Source organism: Notothenia coriiceps, unplaced genomic scaffold (assembly GCF_000735185.1).
Source record: "Notothenia coriiceps isolate Sejong01 unplaced genomic scaffold, NC01 NC01_scaffold00024667, whole genome shotgun sequence".
NCBI lineage: Eukaryota > Metazoa > Chordata > Actinopteri > Perciformes > Nototheniidae > Notothenia > Notothenia coriiceps.
Genome location: NW_011357368.1, coordinates 8,232,536 through 8,259,000, shown reverse-complemented (window position 1 = coordinate 8,259,000; position 26,465 = coordinate 8,232,536). Strand labels below are relative to the sequence as shown.

The window sequence follows — 26,465 nt, the reverse complement described above, 5'->3', positions numbered from 1 at the left end:
TGATAAGCTCAAAACACAAAGTATCATTTGTTGGGGACATAAAAAGAAACATCAACACAGTATTTACAGTGTGTTCTGAATTTTATTTTGGTAGTATCAGAAAGACAAAAGAACACTGGTTTTGCAGCACAATTAATCCAGTAAGGTAAAAAAGGAAATGCACACACAAATAACTATCAAGCTCATTATATTAGCTAATAAATATAAAATTGATCATGATTCACTATAAAATATTGCTTCTAAGGTCTATGATCCTTCTTAAACTCTGTAGCCTGAGGGAAAGAGCAGTGAGTGAGCTGATTATAGTGGTCGGTCCTACAGGTTACAGGTTGTACGCCTGTATGTTCAGAGAGTCTCGCAACATCAAGTCACGCAGGCGCCACAGAGCATCCGCCATGGTGGTGTGGGCTCCTTTGCTCTTCAGCCAGTGAGCTGGCAGCCGGCTCTCCTGCTCTTTGGTCAGATGAGCATCACGTCTTTGAGCTGTGCCGGAAACACAGGGTTATTTGATGAAAGTACTTATTTAACAGGCACATTATTTTCACTCGTGAGTCGAATTATATCTCTCAATATTTTTAGCACACGAAAACAAGAGGCATGAACAAATCTAATCAGAACATATGGGGGGAATTGTAGTATTATATAAAGTTTCAGTATTATCAACATGTATCCACAAAAACACTTCTACGCACACACATCAAATGAAAAGACGACTTAAGAAACACCACCTCTCAGTGTTTGATCCCACTTGCTGACGGAGTTGGACTCTGCATTTAAGCCCTCGATGTACTTCAGGTAGGCCTCGGAGTGGAGCACCCTCTGGGTCTTTGGTGGTGGAGCCACAAACATGGGAGTGGTGGGCTGCAGGTGTGAGGGCTGGCCCAGCTGGCCCTGTCCGGGATACGGTGGAGGAGCCTGCGGTCCTGGGCTGAACATCCCGGGCTACATGTGACAATGCAAAGGTACTTTAAAGTATGTTCACAAAATGCTGAATATTGAATCCTAAAAATAACATGGCAATGACAATAAATGACACAATACAAATCTTACTCCATTTTCTTACAACCATCAATGAAAAGTGGCCGCATGGCCGAAACTCATATAAAAGTTGAAAAGTATAGAACTTTGTAGTATTTTCTGGACTTGGACTCACCTGTTGCATAAAGTTTCCTTGAGAAGGACTTCCTGCCATGCCATTCATACCAGCACCCATCATACCTGTTAAAAGGACAATAGTTAGTGTGTTTGCATTTAGTGACTCTGTAGCTTAGTAGACAGACAACCCTGTTTTACAGTGACAAGTGAAGATGTTAGTTTTTGAATATCTGTTTGATGTTAGTGGCTAGGCTACATACATACATTATATATGTAAATGTGTATGGATCCTGTATGCTTTTGGTGTGACATGTGATTGTTTGAGAGGAGAGAGCTCTGACTGCTCAGTGACAGATGGCCGCCGGTGCAGCCTGTGGACCAGGTAAACCCTCCAGCAGGAGAGACACGACTGGATGTGACTAGGACAGTGACCCTTACCCTGATGAGGCATGCCAGGGTACCCAGGCATACCTTGCTGGAGATGGTGGAGAGGCAGGAAGGGCCCCCCTGCATGATGAGGTGGCATTGTGGCCACACTCAACAAGCCCTCATGGGGGCCCTGCATGGGCATGTAATGTTGGCCGTAAGCTGTCATCATGCCTTAGGGAAGAGGGCAAGGAGAGGACAACAACATATCCATGCATAAGTGACATGCAACTGATTCTATAATAACATGCACTACTACTGCCAACAGTGGCCCCTTTCACACATGCACCTTTAGCCATAAAAGCTCTGGCAGTTTTAATTGTTGGTTTAGCGCTAGTTGGAATTTGACTAATGAGTAACAACAACTCTAGTGGGAACAGGAAACAACCATATCCCGGTGTAAAGCTTTCAAGTTGTTACAATGTTCTCGAACAATTTCATTTGATTGATAGAAATGAAAAATCTAAAATCAATCATTTAGGTGAAAATGTAAAGGGCTATTTCTGTGGTACTTTTCTTTGCAACTCTTTTTTAACCAACTGACAAAAAAGGAGACTTGAAACGTACGTTGTCTGTATAAGAGGCTAACAAAAACCACTGCCTCGTACAAATAACCAGAGCTGAAGATGGTTACGGTTCATTGTGTGAAAGGGGCAGACAATACGAATGGGTCCAAGAATGTTAGCAGGCCAAACAAGCATGAATGTTAAATGAAATAAAAAAGTATATATTTGAAATCATGCAGTCAATGTCATGCGTTTTCAGATATGAAGCTAATGATAAATAAAAAAGAACATAAAACAATGTGAAACGGCAGCAAAAGGAGGTTTTAGGGATAAATAGGCCTCAAATGGTTAGAAAATTATAGAGGATTACGGTTTTTAACGGTCCAGCCTTATTTCCCTGCTGTCTTGTTGTCAAACACTCGTGCTTTCTCTGAGAGGGGTTACCTGACACAGGTGTCATGGTCTGGTTTATCATTCCCATTGTGCTAGGCGAAGGCACCACCCCCATCAGTGCTCCTACAGGGGTACCTGCTCTAGGGGACGCTTGCTTCGGGTGGGGTCTCTCCCGCTCCTGTTGATCCACGATTTTGGCTGCACGTTCTGAAATAAAAACAAATCCTGTTTTAACTTCCGTTCACTTTAGAGAACTTTGTCACACACACACAAGTTGCTTCTTCTCACCTTCATAGTCCACTTTCTTGGTAGACTCGAGGTTCCTCCACTCGGTGCCCACGAGGCGACTCAGCTCCCCGAAGGAGAAGTCTGGGTGTCGAGCTTTGATGACCGCTCGCATTTCACTGCTGAACAAGATATACCCACTCATGTTGATCTTCCTTTTGGCCCCTTCCTTCTTGGATAAGCCCTTCACCTTGGGAGTAGTCTTCAGGGGGGAAAAAGACGTTGTTGACGTTAAAAAGCAGACAGGTTTATTTAAACTTTTAGGAGAATTTGGATATAAGATTCTCACTTCTTGGGTCAAGGTCTTTGAAGGTACCTGAGAGGGAGTGTAATTAATGGAGTCCATATCGCTGGTAATAGGGGTTTGCATCTGAGGCATCAAAGGCGTCCGTGGAGCGTCCAATTCGTCCTCCATGTCTTCGATATCATCGTCCTCTACATCTGCCAGTTTGACCTCAAGCTCGCTGATCTTCTTGTCCAATAAGGGAGATGCTTCCTTCTGTGGCACCATCAATTTCCTGCGTCAGATACCAAGCACAAAAGAAAACAAACACGGAAATCAGACTGGGCAGGAAACTTCTTTGAATAGAAACAATGCTCTGCTGACGGACCAACCTGAAGTAGAAGACCTCGTCCTCCACCACTTTGGAAGAGTAGGAGAAGCGTTTCAGACCCTTGAACTTTTTCATCTGCTTCTCTGTGTCGATGTAGCGGCTCTCGCACAGCAGCACGTCCTCCTCTGGAACCTCGGTAGGTCTGCAGGACAGGAAGTCCTTAAAGGAGGACACCATACATTTGCCTGGAGAGAAGAGAGGATACATAAACTTGTATGTTCATCGAATGTGAAAACTAGAGTCAGAAGTAATGAGAGGTCAATTTATAAAAAAAGCAAGGTGAATATAAAAAATGTTTTTTGTATGCGTGACATTAAACAGGGTGGCTTATGAAAAATAAATGCTGAATATACATGGCGTTAATGTGCAACTCCTTTGGCTAATGATTTTTGAATAAATAGAATTCCCAACATTTTGAGATGTATTAATTTCACGCCCGAAAACGATTAATCATTTCCGTCTTATTTTGTCATAGCAAGATATTGAAATATTGATCGAAGACATGTTTATAGCAATTAAGGCCTTATTATTAGACTCATGAATTCCCAAAGACTTTTTAGAACCCTGATGAAGGCTCACTGAGATGTGTGAACTGATGACGATAAAGCAGTACCTATGACACAGGTGATGGGCAAGGTCTCCTCCAGATGGCTCAGAAACACTTCTCTCTTGTAGAACATCTTTGTAGGTTCGTGCTCTGTTTCCTCAGGATGGATGAAGATGGGTCCGAAGAAGAAGGTAGATCCGCTCTTCGCCCACAGCTTCTCTATCCTGCGGCGCAGTAAAGAGAGACATGTAAACAGTAGCCTATAAGTCAATAATCATCATTTAGCGACCATGTCACATCAGTTTGAATCAGTGGTCAAAAAAAAAAAAGAAGTATTTTCACCAACCTGGCAACCCGGGGCTTTGACAGACCATGTGACTGGATGTAAACGCAGTCTCCCACTTTAAACCACATGTTGTTGTGGCGTTGCTGTTCATAGTGCTGACAGCCGGGCTCTGCTCCACTCATCTCCGTAATGACCTCTTCTCTGTCCTGAGCGAACAGACAAGGACACACAGAGGACTCAGGTGTTTATTCATATAGTGACAAACAAACTTTCATTCTGAGAACTAACAACTCCTCTGCTACCCCAGCCCCTGTCAGGACATGCCTGCTACCACGCTGTGAGCTAATGAATCCCCTGAAGTGGACTAGCCGACCGGGCTCTCACTAGGAGACGATGTCCCCTGCTGTTGGCGCCGTGCTAGGTGGCAGCCTGTTGCCGCAGCTCCCTGTGTCTTATTGATTTTTTTAAATTACATTTTGGAATGTTTATTTCTAGTCTTTACATTTGTAATGTACAATACGATGTCTTTTTAGGCTGATGCAATGCAAACATTTCCCATATTGGGATCAATAAAGTTCTTCTTATCTTACTGCAGATTTAATAGCAGACTAAAGGGCTTGTGTCCTGTTTGGGGATGCCTAAGGTCGCTCAATACTCAAGTCAAGTATTCCCTCAATTTCTGTACCTATAATTTGGATAACACAGGATTACAAGTAGTTGAGAGGAACATTAACCTTTTTAGAGCAAATGTTGCTGTTAAAGACAAGTGAAGTAATACATCTTATCTTAATGTCATAAAGGGATAATACAAATCAACAAAGTGTATATATATTAGGGCTGCTCGATTATGGCAAAAATCATAATCTCGATTATCTGGATCAATAATTGATATCACGATTATTAAAAACAATTATCCATTTACTTTGAAAACATCAATTAATTGGAGAAAAAAATGTTGAATAGTATGTTTTTGACAGTTGATCACCCTGAACTTTAAGTATAATTAAACGGAAAAACCAATACAAAAAAAAAAGTAATTCGAAAAAAAAGTAATAATAATAATAAAAAAAGAATCGTTTTATTTCGATTACGTTGTTTTCCTAATCGTTGCACGCCATAATCATAATGTCGATTAAAATACGATTAATTGAGCAGCCCTAGTATATATTGCCATGTCCTAACCCTAGAGAATGAAGTTTCCTCTCACCTTGTCAATAAAACCGCCACTGCCAGCATATGAAATGGTCAGTTTGTCCTGGTCAGGTTTGGCAAACATGGACGCAACGCGGACAACCGGCAGCGGCACCTCGCGAGGAACCAGCTTCAGGGTGCTGGGAGGCACGGCCCATATCTTGATCTTTTTGAACGACTTGTTCCTGGCAGCGTAACGGGACTCGCAGATGTACACGTCCTCGGCTCTAAAGCCCTCAGGTTGCATCTTGAAATAATCCTAAAGATGACAGAAACAGAGTTGTGGTTAGTTAAACAGATTTGTGTGTAAACCAAAAACGACTTTCCGTTTGTTATTCTGTAGAGGGTCTTACCTTCACAAACAGGACAACGCATTTGCCCAGAACCTTACTGATGGGCACTTTGTTGTAGTAGTCGCTCTTGAAGACTTCCTTCTCCAGAAACTTGCGAGCTGCCAGGTGAAAGGTTTCACTTGGCCTGTAGAACCAGCAGCCATGGAGCCACTTCCCACCTTTAGATACAAAGCATTAACAATGAATCAATACAAGACAGATTACATTTTTCAAAACATTTGAGACACATTAAAGGTCCCCTATTATACTGTTTTTCATCAATATATTACAGGTCTCAGATATATACAAAACATGTCTCTGAAGTCTTTGGCTCGAAATACCAAACAGATCATTGTAGTATCCCACAATCCCCTCTGTTTCAGCCCTGTTTCAAAAGTGCTGATTCTCTGTCTGTTACTTTAGATTAGATGAAAATAAGGAGCCACTCCCCACGCCCCTCTGAGAGATGATTGGTTTAAAAAAAAAAAAAAAACAGTGGTGCTCCAGGAGGAGATTCAGGGGATAAGGTGGGCGGGGGTTACATTGGTTGGTGATTGGCTAATGGTTACACAAGCCAAAAAATCGATCATCATAAAGTGGCCAAAATCTGATCAGCTCATTTTCAGACAGGTTTTTATATAAATGGATCAGGACAAAAAGCGAGCGAATCTTTTGTCCTGAAACTTTCAGAATCTCTTTACACAGAGGGGACACATGTTTATGTATAAAAGACATTAAAAAGTGGATGTTGCATACTAGGTGACCTTTAACTAAATATTGACATATCAGATTACTGCATGAAACCCCTACCTTCGGGTATGGGAAAGCCACTGTTTCAGGATACTGCGCAGCCCCATACCACGAGAATTCCACTTTGTGAACATCTGTATCATTAAACTCTGCATACGCCAAGAATTTTCCAGTTGATGACCACCATAATGCCCCGTTTGATGCAAAGACTTCCTCTGAAATAGATGGAGAAAAAGGACATGTGTAAGCTTCCTCCGTATAGAGACACATACAGTATGAAGGAAAGTGAAAGGAACTTACCCTCATATACCCAGTCAGGGACACCATTCAGGATCTCATTCTTTTTCCCATTGTTCGTGACTTGTACAACTTCAGCAGAGATGTCGGATTTGAAAAAAACATTATAGTCTGACACGTAGGCCTGCAAAATGTAGTTGATGATTACAAATAAAGTACACACCCATACACACAGCTTTACTTCATCAAATCCTTTCCCCTTTTTCCTCACATACTAGGGCAGTCATGTGGAAACAGCAGTCATTTTGTTCATTTCAACTGAATGTAAAGGACACAGAAAGCAACTTGAAGAAATAGTTTACTTACATATTTGTTTCCTTTTGGGGCGAAGGCAAAGAACTGCACAATAGTTGGATGATTGACAGGTGTAACAAATGTCCTGGAAAGATATGGAAACAATTAAGGGTGATACTAAATTAAACCACTGCCTACTGTATAAGTATTGTTCTGATATATTTGTCCATATTGTAATATGAAATACTGTATCTCTCAATAAAACAACCACTTACGAACTCTCCCTGTTATAGATGGAGTAAGACGCTGTGTATGAATGTCTCCATTTCTGTTGGAGTTCAAACAAAAAACTAGTTTTCAGATATTTACTATCAGGATCATTTTTTATGACGATTACATTTAAGGACCTCCTAAAAAGACAAGCTTGTGTAAAAACTCTGTTGAACAAACTGGGGAACATCGATTAGAAGTTTCTTACCTTTGTGAAATTGCTTTCAAAAGCGATGTATTTATAATCACCCGACAACATGTAATCTGTGGCATCCACTTGAGTCTATAATCAACACAATTTGGGAAAAAATGTATAAAATAGGAATGATTATTTTTGGATGAACAGGGTTAATTGTTACAAAATGTTTACATTTGAAAATCAAAGTAAATTACAAAGGTTGAATTGCTTAAATAAATGGACTCCGTATTTGTTTCAGCATTATGGAGAAAGATATTCCCATCTCTTGTTTTATGCAGATATTCCTTGTCTGCAGAAATAAAAGAAAAATAAATATGCTTGTGAGAGGTTTGTACACACATTTTTTAAATATTATTTTCCTTAATAACAACCTACTGTATGTTAAATATATGATTGACTGTTTATGATACCTGATATCCAATACAAATTGTAGGATTTCCACCTAATGGTGTCGTTGAAGTAATCGTCAAAGGAGAAGGGCTTTTTGGCTCCGTCAGATTCTGAAATGATGCACATGTGCTGCATGAGGGCTCACGCCAATAACAGTATCAGGAGTCCAGTTGTGAAGGAAGTGATCAGACTTTCAATATTTCAATGTAATTATTACAAATAAAAGCCCTGCCTTTAAAACATTACTCCAGCAAAAGTAAACAAGTATTAGCACCAAATACTCAAAGTAGCATTAAATGAAAATACTGAAGCTGAGTAGTATTTGTACATTGCAGATGTAGGAAGTAACATTGACTCAAGTACTATACAATTTTGAGATACTTGTACTTTACTTGAGTATTTCCATTTTTTTGCTACTTTGCAGTTCTACTCCACTACAATTCAGAGGTAAATCGTGTACTTTTACTCAACAAAATCTATTTAATACCTTTAGTTACTTTGCAGATTTGGATGAATGATGTGAAATATAATCAACACTTAAATCAGACTTTAGTTACACCTGGATTCAAATCACAAGCTATACCCTGCAGTATACAAAGTCATTAAAACTAGCTGCACCTTTACCAGCTTTGATGACACTTTTCATCACTAACTATGATCAAGACATAGGCTAATATATATTATTCTGAAATGGACAGATCTGTATAATAAGTAATTTTACTTTTGATACTTAAAGTATTTTGTTTATGTTAATACGTTTGCACTTGAGTAAGCTTTTGAATGCAGCTGAGTACTGCTCCCACCTCTGGTAAATTGAAGCCTACTGGAGTGTGCTTCTCAAGACTCCAACAATCTAAAATGTTGAACTTTGTTCAAAATGAAAACAACCGTCCATCCTTTGACACGAGGTGGCGCTATGACTTCCAACAGCAGTCTATTGCACTGTCAATCCTCATAAGAGATAGTTTATGAATGATATCCCGTCCCCCATTGACTTTTCATACACAAGTTTGTCAATGAAAGAAAACAAACAGAAAACAAAGAAATTAACTAATTTAGACCACGAAAACTCTCAAAACCAGAACAAATACTTGAAATGGACCAATCAAGTGCAGACACATTGTAATAGTTGATTTGGAAATTAGCGTTCACAGCTGTTTTTGGTTAGCTTCAAATAGGCTGCACAGACACGCAGATTGGAAGAAAAGCACAGACAGGCCTGAGCATTAACTTACTGCTGAAATAAACTGCTGGGATCGTTATTAACGTGATGACGACAGCAGCCCCCACCACAGCCCACAGCATCTTGTTGCAGCCCTGTGAAGGTGACAAAGTTTCACAAACTGCTGCTGGAAATCTCACAAAACACGCGGACGCTGCATGTTCTCCTGTTGTAGTCTATTAAGTGGGCAGCATACTGTCAATAATAAGTAGCCTAATGTCCATTTACTAATGTCATTTGTATTTCCTCACTATTTAAGCTGATAAATCCTTTACTGACCATGATGCAGAAGTAGTCGCCGCGAAGCTCTCAGTCTTTAATAATCCTTGAAAGTCGATGGTGTGAAGTTTAAAGTCTTGGAAAAGCAGCCTGGTCAACATACTCTCACAGCCAAACGCCCGAAACAATGGCTTTACACTAAATTTGGTAACATGAGAAAAGTGAGCTCCTTCCTACTCCTCACACTTCCCGCTGCATTCCTGAGAGGAGTCCGACAGCAAAGATGCCTCCCTGAAGTCTGCAGCCTGCACAACTTTCCAAGAGCGCACAACTTGCTGGTATTTAGGAAGTGGCTTTTTCATCAAGGGCGCAAGTCAGCAGGAGTCAGCTACAGCTACAGATTTCTTTCCACTTGGGAAAATAACTGTATAGTGTTTACAAGCTTTATAATTCAGCACATTTAATGAAAAAGTGAAAGTACAAGCCAGAGATTGGACACACCTTTATTGATTGATAATACATACAACTGAGAAGCATTCATCAGACAGTCAGACACACAGCAGGTGACTTTCTGTATGAGGAAACATTATTTAGAAATGGTTCTAAAAATAGCCGCTTTGACTGGCTCAACAGTTGGATTTCATGGAAAATCAGCAGCACCTGTTTATCTGCATTTATGTGACAGGTGGGCTCTGAGGGGCTATCACAGGCTCAGCGGTTGCAATCTCATGAGACCACAGGGGTTTGAGAGGACATTTATTTTTTCATTTTGCATCAGTGATGCCGTTAAAGGAACACATATTTTGTAATTGCTTGTTATTTCAGTAACAGTTATATCAACATAAAGCAAATAATACCCAAACACCACCAATGAAGAATGTATATTTTTGACAATCTTACATAATGTGAATAAGCCTTTTCCCCAAAAAATGATACAAATATTGTTAATGCTTTGCAGCAAATGCTTACATCCCCCACTGTTAGTTATCAGACACTTCAGGAAACATTGCAGTGTAAAGGGTACAGCATCTCATGCTTTCCAAGCTAAAGAGAAGATACAATATTCTTTTGTGAGAATTACCGAGTGTGCACAGTTGTGATTCAGTCAGTCATCTTCGTCTGAGCTTTCTCCCAACTGGTGACTCCCATATTTAATGTAGTCAAAGTCAGGAAACTTAATTTTGAGGTCACTCCAACTGGTGCATTTGGTCTTCTTCTTACCGTTGAACGTCACCACAAAGTTTTTCACGTGAAGGGAGGGGCAATCGATTCCTCGGTAGAGCATCATGGAACCCCATCTCTACAACAGAAATCAGGTTTTCTTACATGAAGGGGATGATATGGTAGAATGTAGCATGTATATTTTTAGATGGTTTTTACATTTGCACTAAATGCCATTTGTGCTCTCAGCTGAAATAGAATTTGAGAGGAAAATGGCGACCAGAGAACATGTGGCAGTCCTGGCCTTGAATGAAAAGATATGGAATCATCTGGTTTTAGTTTACATCTTATGGATTCTGACTAATTTCTCCCTCACTTTTTAAGTGCAGATGAATGGTCTCATTTCCCACTTACCACTTATTCAGTTTAAAAACAAAACTGGTCCCTCTAAGTGAAATATGCAGCCTTGAGGCTGTAACTTCATATTAAGGGAAAAGAAAGCAACACAGTGTGTTTCCCAAAACTTATAAAAATGCTGAATACACTTACCTGTCCACAGTCTTTGCATGCTACGTATTCACTGGTCTCAGTCTCAGAATCACAATGCCGCTCCTGAAGAGTAGTGTTTTCTCTCTTGATGAACAGTTTTCTAAACAAAAAGGTTAGTATTTAATATGATGTTGAATACATTTGATATGCAGGCATTGTAGAATTCCTCATCAGAACATCAATCCAACTATGGTTATTACATCATAGAATAATGTAAAAAGTCGACTTTGAATAGTAATCATTACCTGAACTCTACTGAGACATTGACTCTGTGCACGTCGACCATCTGGATGTCCTCGCCGGTGCAGACATGCTTGCTGCAGCTTCGGCAGCTAAACTTCACTTCACCCTTCTCAGTCTGCATTTGTTGTTGCTGCTTCTTTTTCATTCGCATCCTCCCCTCCATGATAGCCTGCATCTGATACTCGAGTATCTGAGGAAAGGAAAAGAAAACATCACTGAGAGCGGTCTTACAGTATGTCAGCAGCACCTGTATGTGCGTATGTATATGCAAGAGTGTATGAATTAACTTATTCATTCTTGAGTTATGGTCAAAAACGTTATGATTGTTGTCACACCTCTAAACACCATCATCCAATACGTTTTCTTGAGCCAGATTTAAAATAAGTTGACTTAAATCCCTTAAGTTTTCCTGAGCTATGGCACTCAAGAATGGACATAAAGAAGGAAAGACACAGTTTTAAGTCGACGTACCCTCCTGTCATAGTCTTCTTGTTTTAAGGTTCTGATTTTGTTGATGGCTTTGTTCATCATGGTGATGCGGTACTCATTGACACACTCCTTCTCGGCCACTCCAGAGTTCTTCACATCGACCAGTGTGTAGCTGCTGTCCTCAGCTCTTCCTCTTCCTCGAGCCTGCAAAAGGTTATGATAAAGTCAATGGTAAGCAACCACCAATATTTCATCGGTGCCTGTCCTAATGAAAATATAAGTGATAATCTGCAACACACACCACAGGTTACAATTCATTTGACCACTGAAATCACTGACCTGAATCATAGCAATCTCATTGGTCACGAGGCCGTATCGGATTACAAAGTTGCACGCTGCGATGTCCAAACCTTCCTCGGCCACTGTGGTGGCAATTAGCAAGTTGACTTCACCGTCGCGGAATTTGGTCAACACATCCCTTTGCTCTGCCTAATATACACACATTTGTATTTAGAGGGTTAGGTAAGGTATGAATTAGATTTGAAGTGTGAAGAGACAAATGTGCTGCAGTTTGTGTAATATGCACTTACAGAGGTCATTGGTTTTACAACGCTCTGATCTCCTGCTCCGATCACATGGTAGGCTTTCACTCCAACATCAGCAAACTTGGGGTTTTCCTGAATCCATTGGCTTAGAGCAATGGCACTGCGTCGGGTTTTGGTGAAAATGATGCCCCTGGCCTTGTCTCTGCTAGTGAACTCATGCAGGACTTTACCTCGTAGTTTTGACAGGCTGTCATTTTCAAACTCTGGTTTCTCTGACAGCTGCTTCAGCTCCTTCTTCTTCCCTGCAAGACACATTTCAAAGAAAAAGTAGTTCATTATTTGCATCATTTTAGAAGTTAAGTCATCCATTAATTTCCTTCTTTAAGACTTTTTCGGGCATCAGGTGCCTTTATTGTAGAGACAGAATTAAATCAGGGAGACAGAGGGGAAGGGATGCTAAGCTAAGCTATCACAAGCACTAAGCCTTATAGTGTATTTGTAAATATTAGTAAACCCATTATTTTTATCTATAAGCAAGAAAACATTCTGATTAATAACTAGAATGATTAAATACTGTTTTTAAATGCTCCAGGACATACAGTATGAGTGTATCGAAACAAAAAGTCACAACAATACCTTCAAACAAATTGAAGAGGAATTGCTCGGTTTCTGTGGTTTTTATGACTAGGTCGGCATCTGGTGATTTTTTTTTCTTTTTCTCTTCCTCCTGGTATTCGGTCAGGAAATTCAAGGCATCACGCATGCGAATGGTGTTGCAGAGGTTCAGGCCCTCACTGTACTGTTTGAGGTGCTCTGCGCAAACCCGCACTTTCGGATTTTCTTCCGTTGCAGCTAAAATAGATTGAGACAAGTTTTTAGATCCAAGATGCCAGGTAGTTTGCTCTCAAAAAGAGAAGTTGGGCAAAGGGTTTTTATAAAAGCACAACAGATTTTACACACCTATCCGCTCTTTTTGAACAACCCACTGTTCATAGGTCTGAGAGCCAAGGTTAGAGGTGGGATTCAGCTCGGCATGGGTATGAATGTCATTCATGATGTTCTTAATGAGATCACCAAAGGGATCCTGAAAGGACGCAAACAGTGTTAATGCCATTCCTCACAGAGATACTGTATCAAAAAGCTACCATGAGGCCAAACTACAATACCTCTTTTCTGTCTTCAACAGTTTGAATGCTTTTCCTTGGCTCCCTTTTGAATTGGCCAAGGTCAGTTGTCATGATTTTGGAAGCATCCAAGTTTGCACAAATCTATCAAAGAGAGACACATACATGCATTGTTGGAGTTAATCAACATCAGACATTGATGCATGTCAAGGATAGTTGAAGCCAAAGGGCTGTTTTCAATGTTGGACTTTTGTGGCAGCAAGAAACATTATGGCCGGTGTGAGTGCAGGCGTCGAGGGGAACATTTGAAATAGCTTGGCTGGATGAACAGGATCCGTGATGACTAAGGCGGAGAAAATGAGCTCCGATTAAGATGAACAAAAGATTTAAAAGTGAAACTAAATTAAGATGATGTTGTTTATCATGTACACACAGCAGTAAAATGTAATAAAATGCGATTAGACTAAGGGTCTCCTTGGTGATTTCTGAGGCCATAGCAACTACTATTATTATAGTAGATGCATAAGAATGTAGTTTATATGTCATACACATAGGCTAATATGTCGTCTTTGCTTCTGTCTAAGGGAATCTGAGTATAGTAGTTACGCGCAGTATGTGGTCCTCAGCTTTCTCCATTTTGGTGGCCCCCCCGACCCCAGGTGAGGCAGTCAGGCCCAGAATCTGAGGGAGGGGCCTGGTCTTCTTTTGCTCCTTCTTCAGCCTTATGTTCTTGTGCTTCTGCTTCAGGTATCGCATCATTATGTGGTTGTACACTCCCCCTTTCTGAGTGTGGTGACACTCATCTATCACGATCAGTGTCAGATCTACAACAAGAGAAGACGTGAAAACCAAGCATATTAATGAATGTGTTGCACAATAGAATGGTACAATCTTGATGCAAAATAGTCCAGTTGTAACAAGAATTACCGCCTTGTTGTTGTATGGCTCGGCCAACCAGTACAGTTTGAGTTTACATCCATAACTTAATCATTTGATCCTTTTGGAAATGTGTGTAATTAAAATGATTTAGTTTTGTGAGGTCACAGCGACTTTGTTAATCAAATTCTTATCAGTTCATCTTTGTGTCCACGTGCCACATTTGAAGAAATCCCCTACACTGCTTGATATATCACAATCACAAGAATGGGACAGACGTGATGTCAGCAATGCAGAGGGATACGTGGAGGAAAAGAAGAACAAAAATAACTGGTGAGTGAGTCTCTGAAGCGTTTTTCGGTAAGAATATTGTTAGGCAAGATTACTGCTTGCGTTCCAATAATATTTACATTTCTCCATTTCTTAGTCTTACATTACTGTCCTGGGACTACAATTTTCTAAAACAAGCAGTGCTTTTTATATGTCCTTTGTTTGTCTTTCTCAAATAAATAGAGGTGAATTTTACTCACAGATTATAACAACTTTCTGTATGAGAGTTCCTCCCACACAAACCAGCACTTTTCTAGGAACCTGGCGCTGCAGTTTCAGCCACACAATGAACTCTTTAAAAATAGCGTTACATTTTTTCCCATTTTTGTGTGAGAGGGGTGAATTATATTCATTCACACAAACAGTACAAGTTTAACCAGATAGACACAAATGTGTCCCCGGAGGAAAGGAGTATGGAGGAGTGGCAGCTTGATGTACTCTGGGTGATAGAAGCTCTCATGTGAATTTGATCAGCCACACACTGATGGCTTGAACAGACGTGTGGCCTGGAAGGCAGGAGATTGGAAAAAAACAAAAAAGGACATGCTCTCAGGCGTTTCAACAAACAGCATATGTTCCACTGAGGTGGCTATTCCACCTTGGACTGGTGAGTGCCAACAAGAGTGAACAGCAGAGCCAGAAGACTTTGACAAGATCCTGTCAGGTATCATCAGGGGAGATGTTATGAATCCTCCGGGTTGCTTTCTATTCCAAAACCTGTCAAAATCTGTCGAGGCTTAAACCAATACACTACTAAATGTTTTAGAAAGCCCCTCAAAAAAGTGTTGTTGTGACCTTATTTCCATTTTAAATGCTTGCGTTTTGAACTAGTACTCAAGTTTACTAAAACAAAAATAAATGATTGAGCCAAGGAAAAGTAATATACATACTTGTGTGAGAAGATTCTTTGTCAAATTATAGTGTAAATTCATACCACTCAAGTCCACCCCTTCGTCATCTCCAGTGTTAGCCCTCTCCAGGTAATTCTCAAGGATCTGGGCTGTGCAAACGATGACGTCATTATTCTTCACGATCTCTGTGAAAGAGATTTTGAGCTGGGAGTCTCCGCTGACTCTCTCCACTTTATACGTGTGCTTCAAAAATGGTTGGAACTCTGCATTAAAATGCTGCTCAACAAGAGGAACCTGCAGGACAACAGAGTAAAGCACATTTAACTGTATGACATCATGCTACAAATCTAAGAAATAACCAAAATAAATAACTCAATAAAAGAAAACAAGAAATATCTGCATTTATACAACGTTCCTGTGGATTTAGGGTGTGTTTGTTATAATCACAATAACTGCTGTTATGACTTTGTTGTCATCACAAGTTGTGGTATGATCGGGATGATTATGTTGTTTAAGGATCAGAGTGAGACGCTCCCTTTCTGCCAAGACACACCTAGTTAAGTTTCATTTAGTTCTTCCCAGAATGAAACACTATGATCAGTGTGAGTAACATACAGTCACGGTTTCTCAAGCTGTTTACTAAATAGTTGTATAGGATTAGCTGGTGATTCACTCCAGTGCAGAGAAAATCATGTGAAGTAGTACCAAAGTGCAGGGGAATATCTAAACCTTATAGTATGTAATTTGTGGTGAGCTGACCCACAAGTGTATATTGACTGACTGACTGACAGAATGTTTTCTTTGGAATTGAAAAAGGACATAAGTAGGTCAACATTAAAGGGATAAGTAATGAGTCAGGTATACAAGACTTGGGTTGCTGTACCTTGTTAACCAGGATGATAACTTTCCCTGAACACCCCTCTTTCCTCCTGTGGTCCAGATGTTTTTTGGTGATATAAACGGCAACTCTGGTTTTACCACTTCCTGTCGGGAGGCATATGATGATGTTTTTCCCCTCCAAGGCAGGTCTAGCCACATTCATCTGATAATCTCGAAGTTCAATATCATCTTTTTCTGGTCCTCCGGCTGCTTCTACAGGATCTGTATTTCAGAGCAGAGGGTCAGACAGACAAAACCTTCTAGTCTATGTCAGCAACCCACAATTACAAGGCATTACCAGCAGGAAGCGACTGTGATTGTCATTGTTCGTGGTTTTAGTCTTGCGGTGGAATGTTTTTCTTAAAGCAGCTATAAAAAATGCCAACCAAACGATATGTACACGTACTGAATTCATGGAATATGTTCTACATTTAAACCATAAGCACTGAGTGTTCCAACTGTTCACTTTCATTGGTAAACCAACTGATTAAAACCACAATTAACACTCTGAACACTTTACAACACATGCATAAGTACTACTGTAAGTGGCACACATACAATCATGTATAAGTTAATACATAAACACTGTAAAGTATACATCATGTCAGTTTGTGTGTCCCAAAAGCAGGCCATCAACGTCATTGTTTAAGTACAAATAAATACATGAAAAACATCTTGCCTTTTACAACATTATAACAAATCTATAGCTGGAAGTCACAGCTAAAGGGGGATAAGAGGCAATTTAACTGCCTAAACTAATACAAAAAAGTAGTTCCTTGCACCAGCTCACATCTGCATGTATTTATTAACGTTTTAGATTTTCTTGAGCTGCGTGGACTGTTTCATTTCATCACCTGTAATTCTCAGCAATGTTTTTCCTGTTCTTGTGGCCTAGCGTGGCAGCATTTTGTCTCCTTTTCCTGAGTGCAAGGACAGTAGACTTGTTATGATCCACTTCAGTCAGATTTTAAGTCGCCGGCAGGCTATGAGTCATTTTCTCTGTCTTCTAGGCAGTGGATAGAACATAACTAAGGCACCATGCACATATACATGTACCCCCTTCTTTGTTCCCTTCAACTCCAGATTCTAAATTTCTACCTAGTTATGAGTTCAAACTCCAAGAAATTGTTTTCCCTTCACTGCAGAAAGCTTTTAATTTCCCTTGTCAGCCTTGGTATGCCAGAGGTTAAAGTGCTATTTCCAGCAACTTCATGGGAGCAAATATGCATCTGTGCCGATGGCAAGGTAGAGCTTTAACAACAAGAGGAATTAAACAGTGGCCTGTGTGGCCCCCCGAGTTTTACCAACAGATCCCAGACGCTAAACTTATTAGAGCTGGAAGTCAACAACCAGCTATGTCTAAAACCGTTCCAATAAGAACAGAAAACCCACAGGCCTATTTTTCAGTTTGATTTAGTGCGGTAGAATTAATCTTAGAAGAGTAAGAAAAAAGGTTCCACATGCATAAGTTTCACAATCTGGTGGAACAATCTTACAAGTAATCATTCCTGTTCAAACCTGACACTCTGGCCAGTCATGCTATTGAGACAAACTGTACTGTTATCTCAAGTTTAGAAAGTCAAAGACACTTCCTCCTTTTTCCATATTTTCTAAATATATCCAGTAGTCATTAGTCTACATGCCTCTTTTTTTGTGTCTCTACTCTGCCTTGATTATTCTGAAGGCAATCATCTGTTATGTAAACAGAGAGTCGGAAAGGCACTTGAATGAAACCCTTCCTTTACAATGCGGCAATATAGTTAGCATATGGTTTTCATTTTGAAACGCTTGCTATGCTCTGTCCTCTTTGACCTCTGTGTGGTTAATCATGATACACACATGGGACATATTCTTTGGTGTGGAGCAGGCAGAAATGTTCCACTTGCAGGATGTTCAAAACACACTCCTTCTACTTTTATGCTGCAATATCATCGGCTTATACACATAAAGCGTATATTTATCTGGCTCTGTGTGTTTTTCTGGACCATAACTTGCTTTGTGATTACTCTCCTAAAAAAACATCAAAAGTATAAAATAAGAGTGAGCAGGGGTAAATCAGTCCCACCTGATGTTGAGGGCTCAACGCTGTCAGGCAGTTCTCTGGATTTAGCGCTCACCCCTTGGTACAGGTCTGAAAATATATCAATTAGGGTATAAGAAAATCATATTCAAATGCAGTACTTTTGTTTCAGCAAAAATCCATCTTTATAGATTCATATAAAAACTTGAATGAAATGTATCTACATAGATAGACAGACACCACTGAGGGTACTTGAGGAAATATATGTTTGGTGACCTAACCATAAACTTTCTTCTAGACATTATTAATGTCCAAATTCAGCTCATTAAGCTGTTATCCCTGAGATCTAAATATATATATATATTTTCACTCTGTTGAAAGAAACAGCTCTGTGAGACCTTGCTCTTCAGGAGGCTCGTTGGTAGAGCTGATGACCATAAACTCAGGGCTATCGTGGCTTCCAGCTGCTGCTTCACTTTCCATCGGTTCATCTTTCAGCGAAGGCAGCTTCCCAACTGAGGGTTATAAAAAAAGAGATAAAGCACACTTTGGTAGTACTATGATTAATCATTCCTACTCAACACAGATACTCAACATGTCCTAATGACATTCCCTGAAATGATTGTGTTTTCTTGTACATAGTCACCTGTCTTGTCACAGTCAGATGACCCTCCAGTGAGCTCATACAGGTGTTTGTGATCAGTTCCACGCAGAATTTCAAGAAATTGAGAAAACCATCCAGGTCGACCTCTCACGATACTTCTCAGAAGCTCACGGGCTCCACCCCTGTTCCCCTCGATTGCTGTTGTAGTTTTAATCTATAACATATGACAATAACAGAAAGACTGGTTATGCAATCAGATTGCAGTGCAGTTGTCAGCAGAGGAAATGAGTGCATTCGTCTGCCATCTTGTGGTAAATCACCGCACATACATCTAATGTACAATTTTTAGAAAAGAGCTGGAAAAACAATACCAAGTTATAATATTCATGTATAGACAGTTTTTACTACACCTGTACTGTGAATGCATATTGTAAGGAATGTATTATTATTTTATATCAAGAACATGTGATGCTTATCAATCAATCAATCAATCAATCAATCAATCGCATAAGAGCATATCAGATTTGACAGCTCAACTTCACAACTTACTTTCTCAACGTCATCCGGGGTGATCAGTTCTTTAGCAGAACATTCGAGGTTCACCACTTCCGTCTTCATGTCCATAAGACTGGGAGAGAGTATTTCAATAAGCTTGACACAGTAATCATTTTCTGCCTCTTCTGCCGGATCAACAGGGTTGTCAGGCTGGATGCAGTCCGCTGCATATTTACAACCTGAATGTATCAAAGCGTCCACAAATGCTTGGAACCAGCCAGTGTCACGAGGCTTCCTTAAAACCGCTGAGATTAGGTGATCAGCAGCCTCTAAATCGCCAGCGCTCCTGGCCTTTTGTCTGATCTGCTCCTTCTGGTCGTTTTCGATTGTATGTAATTGATCTAGAACCCGCTCCACCCTAATGCGCTTTCGCAAACTGGGCCTAACGTCTTCAATGAGACGCTCCTTTCTCTCATCGCTATCTGAAGCCATTACGACTCACCTGACCGAGAAAACCGGGCACAGAACAGGCTATAGGACGTCGACACGGAGATACAACTACTGGTAGCCAAACTGATGATTCGCACGATCAAGGAAAACGAAACAATTTCAGTTTCGTTTCTCCTGAAGTCTTAGTAATTCATCTAGCCACTGGGGGACAGTATTGGAACATAATAGGTACTGTAGCCTATAGTGGTTTGAACGTTCACAAAAACTGCACACATTTTCATGCATCTTAGAGCATTTACTGATATTTCACTAAAGTTTCTCATAATTAACAGAATGTTAAAGTCTTATCAGCTGTTAACTGGGCGTTGCATGTGTGCATATTACTCTTTTGATCAATATATTATAATATAAATATTTCAGGAAGTGTGTGGAATTTCTAACTATTTATGCTTTTATTAATGAAATGATACATTTAGTACACACCAATTGTCCCCTCACAGAGGTGTTTTTAATTTAGTGGCTGATTAAAACATTTAGATTAATTTCTCTTCAAAGTTGCACGTGCCAAGTCGGACACTTTTGTACCATTGGTACATTGAACACACGGTGACCTCATGCTGACTTCTGCATGTTTATTCATCAGTGTTGAAAAGGTTATGTAAAATGTCAAAGATGACAAGTCACCCTCTTAAAATGTTTAATAAATTATCTTAATATTTAAGTTGCTTTAAAGTAAAGTTTCCCATTACATTTGACCTGAAAATGTGGCCTTATAAAGAGAAATCCAGTGACACAGCTATGTGTGTTTTCATTTATTGCTCCCACAGCTTAAAACAAACATATGTAGTACTGTTTTGCTAAAGAGTTTCTCATATAATTTACTCAGTTAAAAAAAATACTTTCTGCAATGTGATGCATTTATCTTCTAACAATTGTCTAACAACAATTCAACATTGACGTACATTGCCACCAAAAAAATACAATAATCGATATGCTTCGTCTATGTTATTGTTAGTTATACATGAAGATGCTGACTTTGCATTTGGATTGGTAGTATAGGCACAAAACCCTCTCTCGGGCCTGCTTATGCACAAGTACTAACTTTCCAGGTGTCCCCGTCCCACCTCTCCCCCAACACACCAAATATGTGCATCCTAAGAAGAGATAAATATGCTGACATCATTTTCATATTGTAATGTGCTACTTTGGGCTCATAAGCAGTGCAAAACAGTAAATATATAAATATAAAACACATGCACTGCCATGTAGAAATACCTACAACATACTTGTTTGTCTGAGGCAGCAGAACAGCAGAAAGACTTCAAGCTGCATGTTATGATATCTGCCCGGACAAGCATGTATGGTGCATTCTGTTGGCTTGACCTTGTGCAGTAGGTGCACATTAGTGACGCAGTAATAATGCACATTGTTTAAAGAAGAAAAATACAGTATACTTTATACTGTACTGTATATTGCAGTGCAATTTTCCATAACCCCTGAGTCACACTTCAGAGAAGATGGGCACAACAAATAAGAAAAACTGTTGTCACACCTTTGTAATAATGTTGCGCTTCACTAATAGCTGCAGAAAAATAGTTTGTATAGTCTGTATCTGTATAGCACACGGGCTTGTCACTCTTATGGGCTCTAACAAGATCTTTTTCAGTATTGACTATTGCTGGTGTAAACATGGCCAGTATCCCAGAAGTGGAAATTAATATTATGCGTTTTAACCTATGGCCTGCATCAGCTCCAGATTCAGATTCTAGGCACATTTTTCAGCAAAGTCCCCCTCTCATAATTTGGTTATTCAGATCCTACACATATAATGGAAATGAGTACACTAAGTAGTGTAGGGCCCTAGCTTTGGCTCACACTGCTTCCAAGTTTCAGGTTGGACTTGCAATCTGCCTCGAAACACTGGTGAAAGATGTCACCATCGTTTGCAATCTTTATTTGTGGTCTCCATCTCTACTTCCCTTTTTAAACTGACTAGAGTGCTGTCACTCTGTGGTTTGCCCTGTCTCTTGGGACCTTCTGGCAGTGAGGTGTACAGTAGCCGTTCTTTGTTAACACTTAGCTGCTGGAGAGATCCTTCTTCTGACGACAGACATGAAATGTTGGGTGGGATAAAGCCTAGTAAGGATATTAGCAAACTCCTGTCCGAAGAGATGGCTGCTGTCAAAAATGATTAACTATTACCAAATCGTTCAGGATGGGCAGGATCTGTGTGTGTGGCATTTCCCTGCTGGCATCATTTGATTTCCAGAGGTTTTCGAGTGTCACCTTGTCCGTCAGGTGTCTTACTAATGGGAACTACATGCACCTTCATTAGGGATGTTGAGGAGCAGGTGGTTTCATACTGTGCATACAATTTGTTGTTTCTTGGGAAGGACTAATATGATGGGTGTTGGGGAACTAAGCTTATCACAGCTTCCTGGCGTCAGCTGGAAGCAGCTGACACCAGGAAGTAACCCGAAGTATGATACATTGGACTGAAAATTGAGACCCTAGTCCTGTGTGAGGTAGGTCAGTTGACTCTGCTTGTTTAGCAAGTTATGATGGGGGAAGGGACACACCTCTCTGATTCTCAAGGTTGTCTGTTTCCTGGGGTCCAGTGGAACGCAAATTGTTAAGGGTACTGTGTGGTAGTTATTATGGCTGAGTCTGGCCTTGTGGCCCACTTAGCCCAGCCCTCTGGGACCAGTAATGTGTCCATTAATGAAAAGTGACATTGTACAGAATCCATTAGAGCCCATTAGAGTGCAAAGCTTGAGTGACACAGGACGTTGATATAATGTTGCAGTGCTAGTTCTAGCACAACCAGGTAGTGCCCTTTAACCAGTTTACATGCAGATGAAGTTGAAATTAGTTAGGAAGCTGTAAACTTAATAAATAGTTCATTTCTGTCCTCTTATTGGACCACTCTTTGTGTGGTTGAATAGGTTCATCTTGATTGGTTGGGCATCAACATTTTGAGTGTGATAATGCTTAAAGAGTCCATCAGAGGGCTTCAGTGTTTATAGAGCTGTCGTTACAATATGTAACCATTGTTACTAGACTGATAACAGTTAACCAACTGTTAACTGTAGCAAACCGTTTTTTTTTTTATCCACATGCATAATGAAGGAAAAAAAACATCCTACCAGGCCTACTAATACCAAGCCATTGCAAATGAACAGTACATATGTCTGTGCCAGCATGCTGATAAAAAGCTGCTACTTAAAAAAGTAATAACAGCTTAACAACCCAGGTATAAGAACAAAGTGCCTCTGGAAGATTATGGCCTTGGAAACTCTGAGTCTGAGACAGGTTTTTGGAGGCCAGTGGTGTGGAGGTTGGAGTCAGAAGGGGCTGCTGAGGAAGAGGAGGAGGAGATTGAAGAGGTTTCAGTTGGAAGAAGCATCAGTGCTGACTGTTGATGCAGGGTGATCTGTTGTTGTTGTTGTTGTTGTTGTTGTTGTTGAGTCTCTGTATGTCTTTGTACAAGCGATGCTGTAAGGCTGCCCTCGATGGGAGCATTCACGTTGGCCAAGCTCGACAGAGAGTCTTTGGATTCCTGAACGGCCCTCTCCAGTCCCTGGTTGGGGCCCTTCGAAGAAGATCGTAAAAAAATGTAATTGCATTAGATTTTTCGAACGTGTTTGTAATCTAGAACTAAATGATACAACATTTTGTATTTATTCATTGTTTTTTTCAACTTGGTCCCTTACTTTTAGTTAGTGTACAAAAAAGGTCCAGATTTCTATCAGAATAGTCAAATGCAAACATATGAATTGCACAAAAAATACATTATTGTAAAAATTAAAAAAAACCCTACTAAATAAGAACTAATATTAAAGGTGGGGTAGGTAAGTTTGAGAAACCGGCTCGAGATACACTTTTTGTTATATTCCATGGAATGCTCTTAACATCCCGAATGAATATCTTAAGTGCTTTGACAAAATATCCATCCAAAAATGTCACCTGTGGAAGCCGTAGTACTGTAAAAAGCACGACCAATAATTTGAGCCGGCCCGGCTAAAATAACTGGATGGCCTACCTGCCTGTCAGCCTTCCATCTGTGCACAAACTTATCTCGTGCCCTCATTGGTCATGTGCGCGTTCATGTGTGTTGGAGGAGGGGCTCTGTAAGGAAGTGGCAAGATTTTCTCCGGTTGTGTATTTCTAATTCTAAGGCGCACTCGAAGCTTGTTTCTCCGAAATTAACCTACCCCACCTTAAGTTCAACAGTTTCAAAAATCTATTTTACTCCCAGCAGAGCAGTCAGAATATCTGATTGATTTTGGCCAAGGACTATGATAAAACTAATACATAAAGCTTATTACATTTATCTTTGACTTTCTTTTTTCATGCGTTTTTAGATGTGTCTAAATATAAGAGTGAAGGGATAGACTGCAATCCATGATTAAGAGGCGCTACATTAATACGATTGAGTATCAATCATATTTTATAAAAACGACAAGTCAAATCAAGCCCAATCTAATTGGTTCTTAGCGTGATATACTGGAGCGTATATCCACGGGTAGAATTGTTAAGTTACTTTCACAACAGAGTCAGTATCCGCTCCGCTGTCTGAGAGAAAACTACAGTAGTAGCCGTTGGAGCTGAAAAGCAAACTGCTTCGCGTCGGGCCCGAACCACGCCGCCTTAGCTGTGATATATATGAGCATTATAGCCACGGTCCTGTCGTGAGCTATTGCTTAATTGTATTGATGTAACATGATATCAATATTATAATATAAAAACTATTCAGTTTATTAAGAAACCATAGGTACGATGCATGGAATCCCTGGACTGGAGAGAGCTTTATGTCATCTAGACTAATTCAGATCGGGTGTCAGACAGAGGCTGTGATTTAACTCCCTTGATTGTCGCAGACTTTCTGGCGAACACTACGGCGAGGGACCAACCAGATAACAGACAGTGTGGAGCAAAGCAATAAGAAAACAGCAGGGAGGCTTGTCAGGATTACAGGACACCGCCGCGGCATTGGTCTCCTTTAACACCCCTGCTGACTGTTGAGAATGTGATTGTGATGTAACCAGTGATGCTAGACTCCCCTATCTAGCAATATTTTATAATGCTGCCCTGCAAAACTGTGTCTTTAATGTGGTACTGACATGGCGGAACGTTACTGTTAACTTTTCTGCTGAGAAACTACTTCTTACAGAGTTCCTGTATTTGGCTTAGACCAAACGTTTGCAGACCGACTGAGCTGACTGAGACTTCACAGTGTTACATATAAACTCACTCAGCGAGTCCTTTACCTCCCTGAGCTGATGCTTTATCTCAGCTTCTCAGTTCGGGAGAGACTGTCGTCTGTAAGATTGCTTCTATAAATAACATCATAAACTAGAGCTGTCCAGCTCAAGCGAGAGATAACACGTTACAAAACGAGTATAATAATAGGTATCACAAACAAGAGGTGGTTGGGCGAGGAAAACGACGAAGTCGGGCCACACTTGAGGCTGAAGAGCGCCCGGATCCTGAGAGTGGAGGGTAAGAGAGATGAGAGGGCGGGCGTGAAAACCCATTGTGCCGGGCCGTAGGGATGAAAGACTCTGCTCATGCTAGGGAGTGATAATGGCTTTCCGTGGAGGTGTGATTTGAGCGTTATTGTGGAAATGTCTAAATCATACTTATGTTGTGCGAATCTAATTATGAGTAGAAGTTCACTCCAAGGCGGTCGTACTATTTAGAGGCGTCAGGCAACTGGGAGTAGCGCGTTCTTTCAGAGCGGGGGCGGCTATGGGGGGTAGGAGTAAGGGGATTAGACATTTATAAATGGTTTCAGGGTGAGCGGGCTGGTATTGATTATGAGGCAGCATTTTGTTCACTGCTAGATGAACGGTGTAGGGATATGGTAAAAGCAGCCACACGGAGTACGGCGTTCATTAACCAGGTGCAGCAAATATTTTTTGTCCAGCGTAGGTTTTAAGTATATTGTTGAAGGGGAATGCCAGCGCGCGCGCGCGGGTAACTGTTTTTCCGTCGGTGGGCGTAGTTTTTCACTACGTCAAGCAAGAAAACAGCACAAAAGCGCGAGAGGCGCGAGCACTGGCGGTTATTGATAGCAAGGGAGACGATGGTGGTTGTACTAGTGCAGTTGAGAAATGTCTTATTTTGGTAAGTAGAAAGGGGAGCGTTGCTGTTCCGAGGAACCGTGAGAGGGTCATTCTCGTTTCCTCGTTATAAGGTGTCAAAGGACCCCCTTGCGGTGTCATGTGGTCGGGTGTTTATCTAGGTGGATCTGCTGGTGCGAGGGGCTGTGCTGTAGAAGGACGTGTGGCGCTGAAGGTATGAGTCTTCCACGTACAGAAAGTGAACGAGGGCTTGGGGCCCCAATATGTATACACTCTGCAGAGCTGAGCTTCGTTGGCAATAGCATATATTGTTGAGATTAGAGGCGTGGCCCAGCTTTGTAGCGTGTCATGGCGAGTGGCTTTGGTCGCAGAGGGGCGGATACTCTTGTTTCAGTCGTTCAGTGGGGCCTCGGTTCTGAGGGGGAGAGTCAGTCTGCTTCAGGTAGATGTCAACGCCGCCCACTCGAGCGTCCGATCAACAGCGTTCTGCCAGGTGAGTTGCGTTATCGTCTGAGGATGGCGCGTATCTTGGCTACAGTTGCGAATTAAAGGTGACACGGGGGTTGC

At 40.8% G+C, this 26,465-nt stretch overlaps 4 protein-coding genes across 7 annotated transcripts in view; 1 reads left to right on the top strand and 3 right to left on the bottom strand.

The window, feature by feature from the left end:
- The window catches only part of topbp1 (DNA topoisomerase II binding protein 1), a 976,277-nt gene that overhangs the window by 34,518 nt on the left and 915,294 nt on the right, over positions 1–26,465 (bottom strand). The gene's annotated exons all lie outside the window — the stretch shown is intronic.
- Positions 63–5,850, bottom strand: LOC104955304 (protein polybromo-1-like). 2 transcript variants are annotated; one of them, XM_010782593.1, is made up of 12 exons: positions 5,697–5,850; positions 5,360–5,602; positions 4,213–4,358; positions 3,933–4,090; positions 3,321–3,504; positions 3,022–3,223; positions 2,709–2,907; positions 2,472–2,627; positions 1,534–1,695; positions 1,154–1,218; positions 729–942; positions 63–483 (listed from the first exon to the last, which is right to left on the bottom strand). In XM_010782593.1, the coding sequence occupies exons 2-12, from the start codon at positions 5,588–5,590 to the stop codon at positions 323–325; spliced, it is 1,878 nt and encodes a 625-aa protein (XP_010780895.1). In that variant the 5' UTR covers positions 5,591–5,602; positions 5,697–5,850; the 3' UTR covers positions 63–322. The 2 variants fall into 2 exon arrangements, with proteins under 2 accessions (XP_010780895.1, XP_010780896.1); XM_010782594.1 differs by having other exon boundaries at positions 2,556–2,627.
- On the bottom strand, positions 9,744–19,971 carry ifih1 (interferon induced with helicase C domain 1). The gene is made up of 16 exons (XM_010782595.1): positions 19,417–19,971; positions 18,910–19,081; positions 18,662–18,778; positions 18,309–18,374; positions 16,248–16,465; positions 15,448–15,658; positions 13,914–14,131; positions 13,350–13,451; positions 13,144–13,267; positions 12,820–13,035; positions 12,229–12,485; positions 11,978–12,127; positions 11,681–11,842; positions 11,212–11,399; positions 10,967–11,066; positions 9,744–10,556 (listed from the first exon to the last, which is right to left on the bottom strand). The coding sequence occupies exons 1-16, from the start codon at positions 19,852–19,854 to the stop codon at positions 10,362–10,364; spliced, it is 2,934 nt and encodes a 977-aa protein (XP_010780897.1). The 5' UTR covers positions 19,855–19,971; the 3' UTR covers positions 9,744–10,361.
- The window catches only part of LOC104955371 (sodium-driven chloride bicarbonate exchanger-like), an 11,886-nt gene continuing 11,458 nt past the window's right edge, over positions 26,038–26,465 (top strand). The window contains exon 1 of the mRNA XM_010782698.1: positions 26,038–26,112. Coding sequence (XP_010781000.1) covers positions 26,038–26,112 — 75 coding nt within the window. The remainder of the gene's footprint in view (positions 26,113–26,465) is intronic.

Excerpts from the sequence above, each read along its gene's own strand:
- LOC104955304 (XM_010782593.1), bottom strand. The coding sequence starts at position 5,590 with ATGCAACCTGAGGGCTTTAGAGCCGAGGACGTGTACATCTGCGAGTCC. Across the intron at positions 2,908-3,021 it reads TTAATTACACTCCCTCTCAG|ACTACTCCCAAGGTGAAGGG; the intron begins GTACCTTCAAAG and ends TCCCCCCTGAAG. Across the intron at positions 2,628-2,708 it reads CAAGAAAGTGGACTATGAAG|AACGTGCAGCCAAAATCGTG; the intron begins GTGAGAAGAAGC and ends TTTTTATTTCAG.
- ifih1 (XM_010782595.1), bottom strand. The coding sequence starts at position 19,854 with ATGGCTTCAGATAGCGATGAGAGAAAGGAGCGTCTCATTGAAGACGTT. Across the intron at positions 16,466-18,308 it reads CGTTGAGCCCTCAACATCAG|ATCCTGTAGAAGCAGCCGGA; the intron begins GTGGGACTGATT and ends TCTGAAATACAG. Across the intron at positions 13,036-13,143 it reads TGTTCAAAAAGAGCGGATAG|CTGCAACGGAAGAAAATCCG; the intron begins GTGTGTAAAATC and ends AATCTATTTTAG.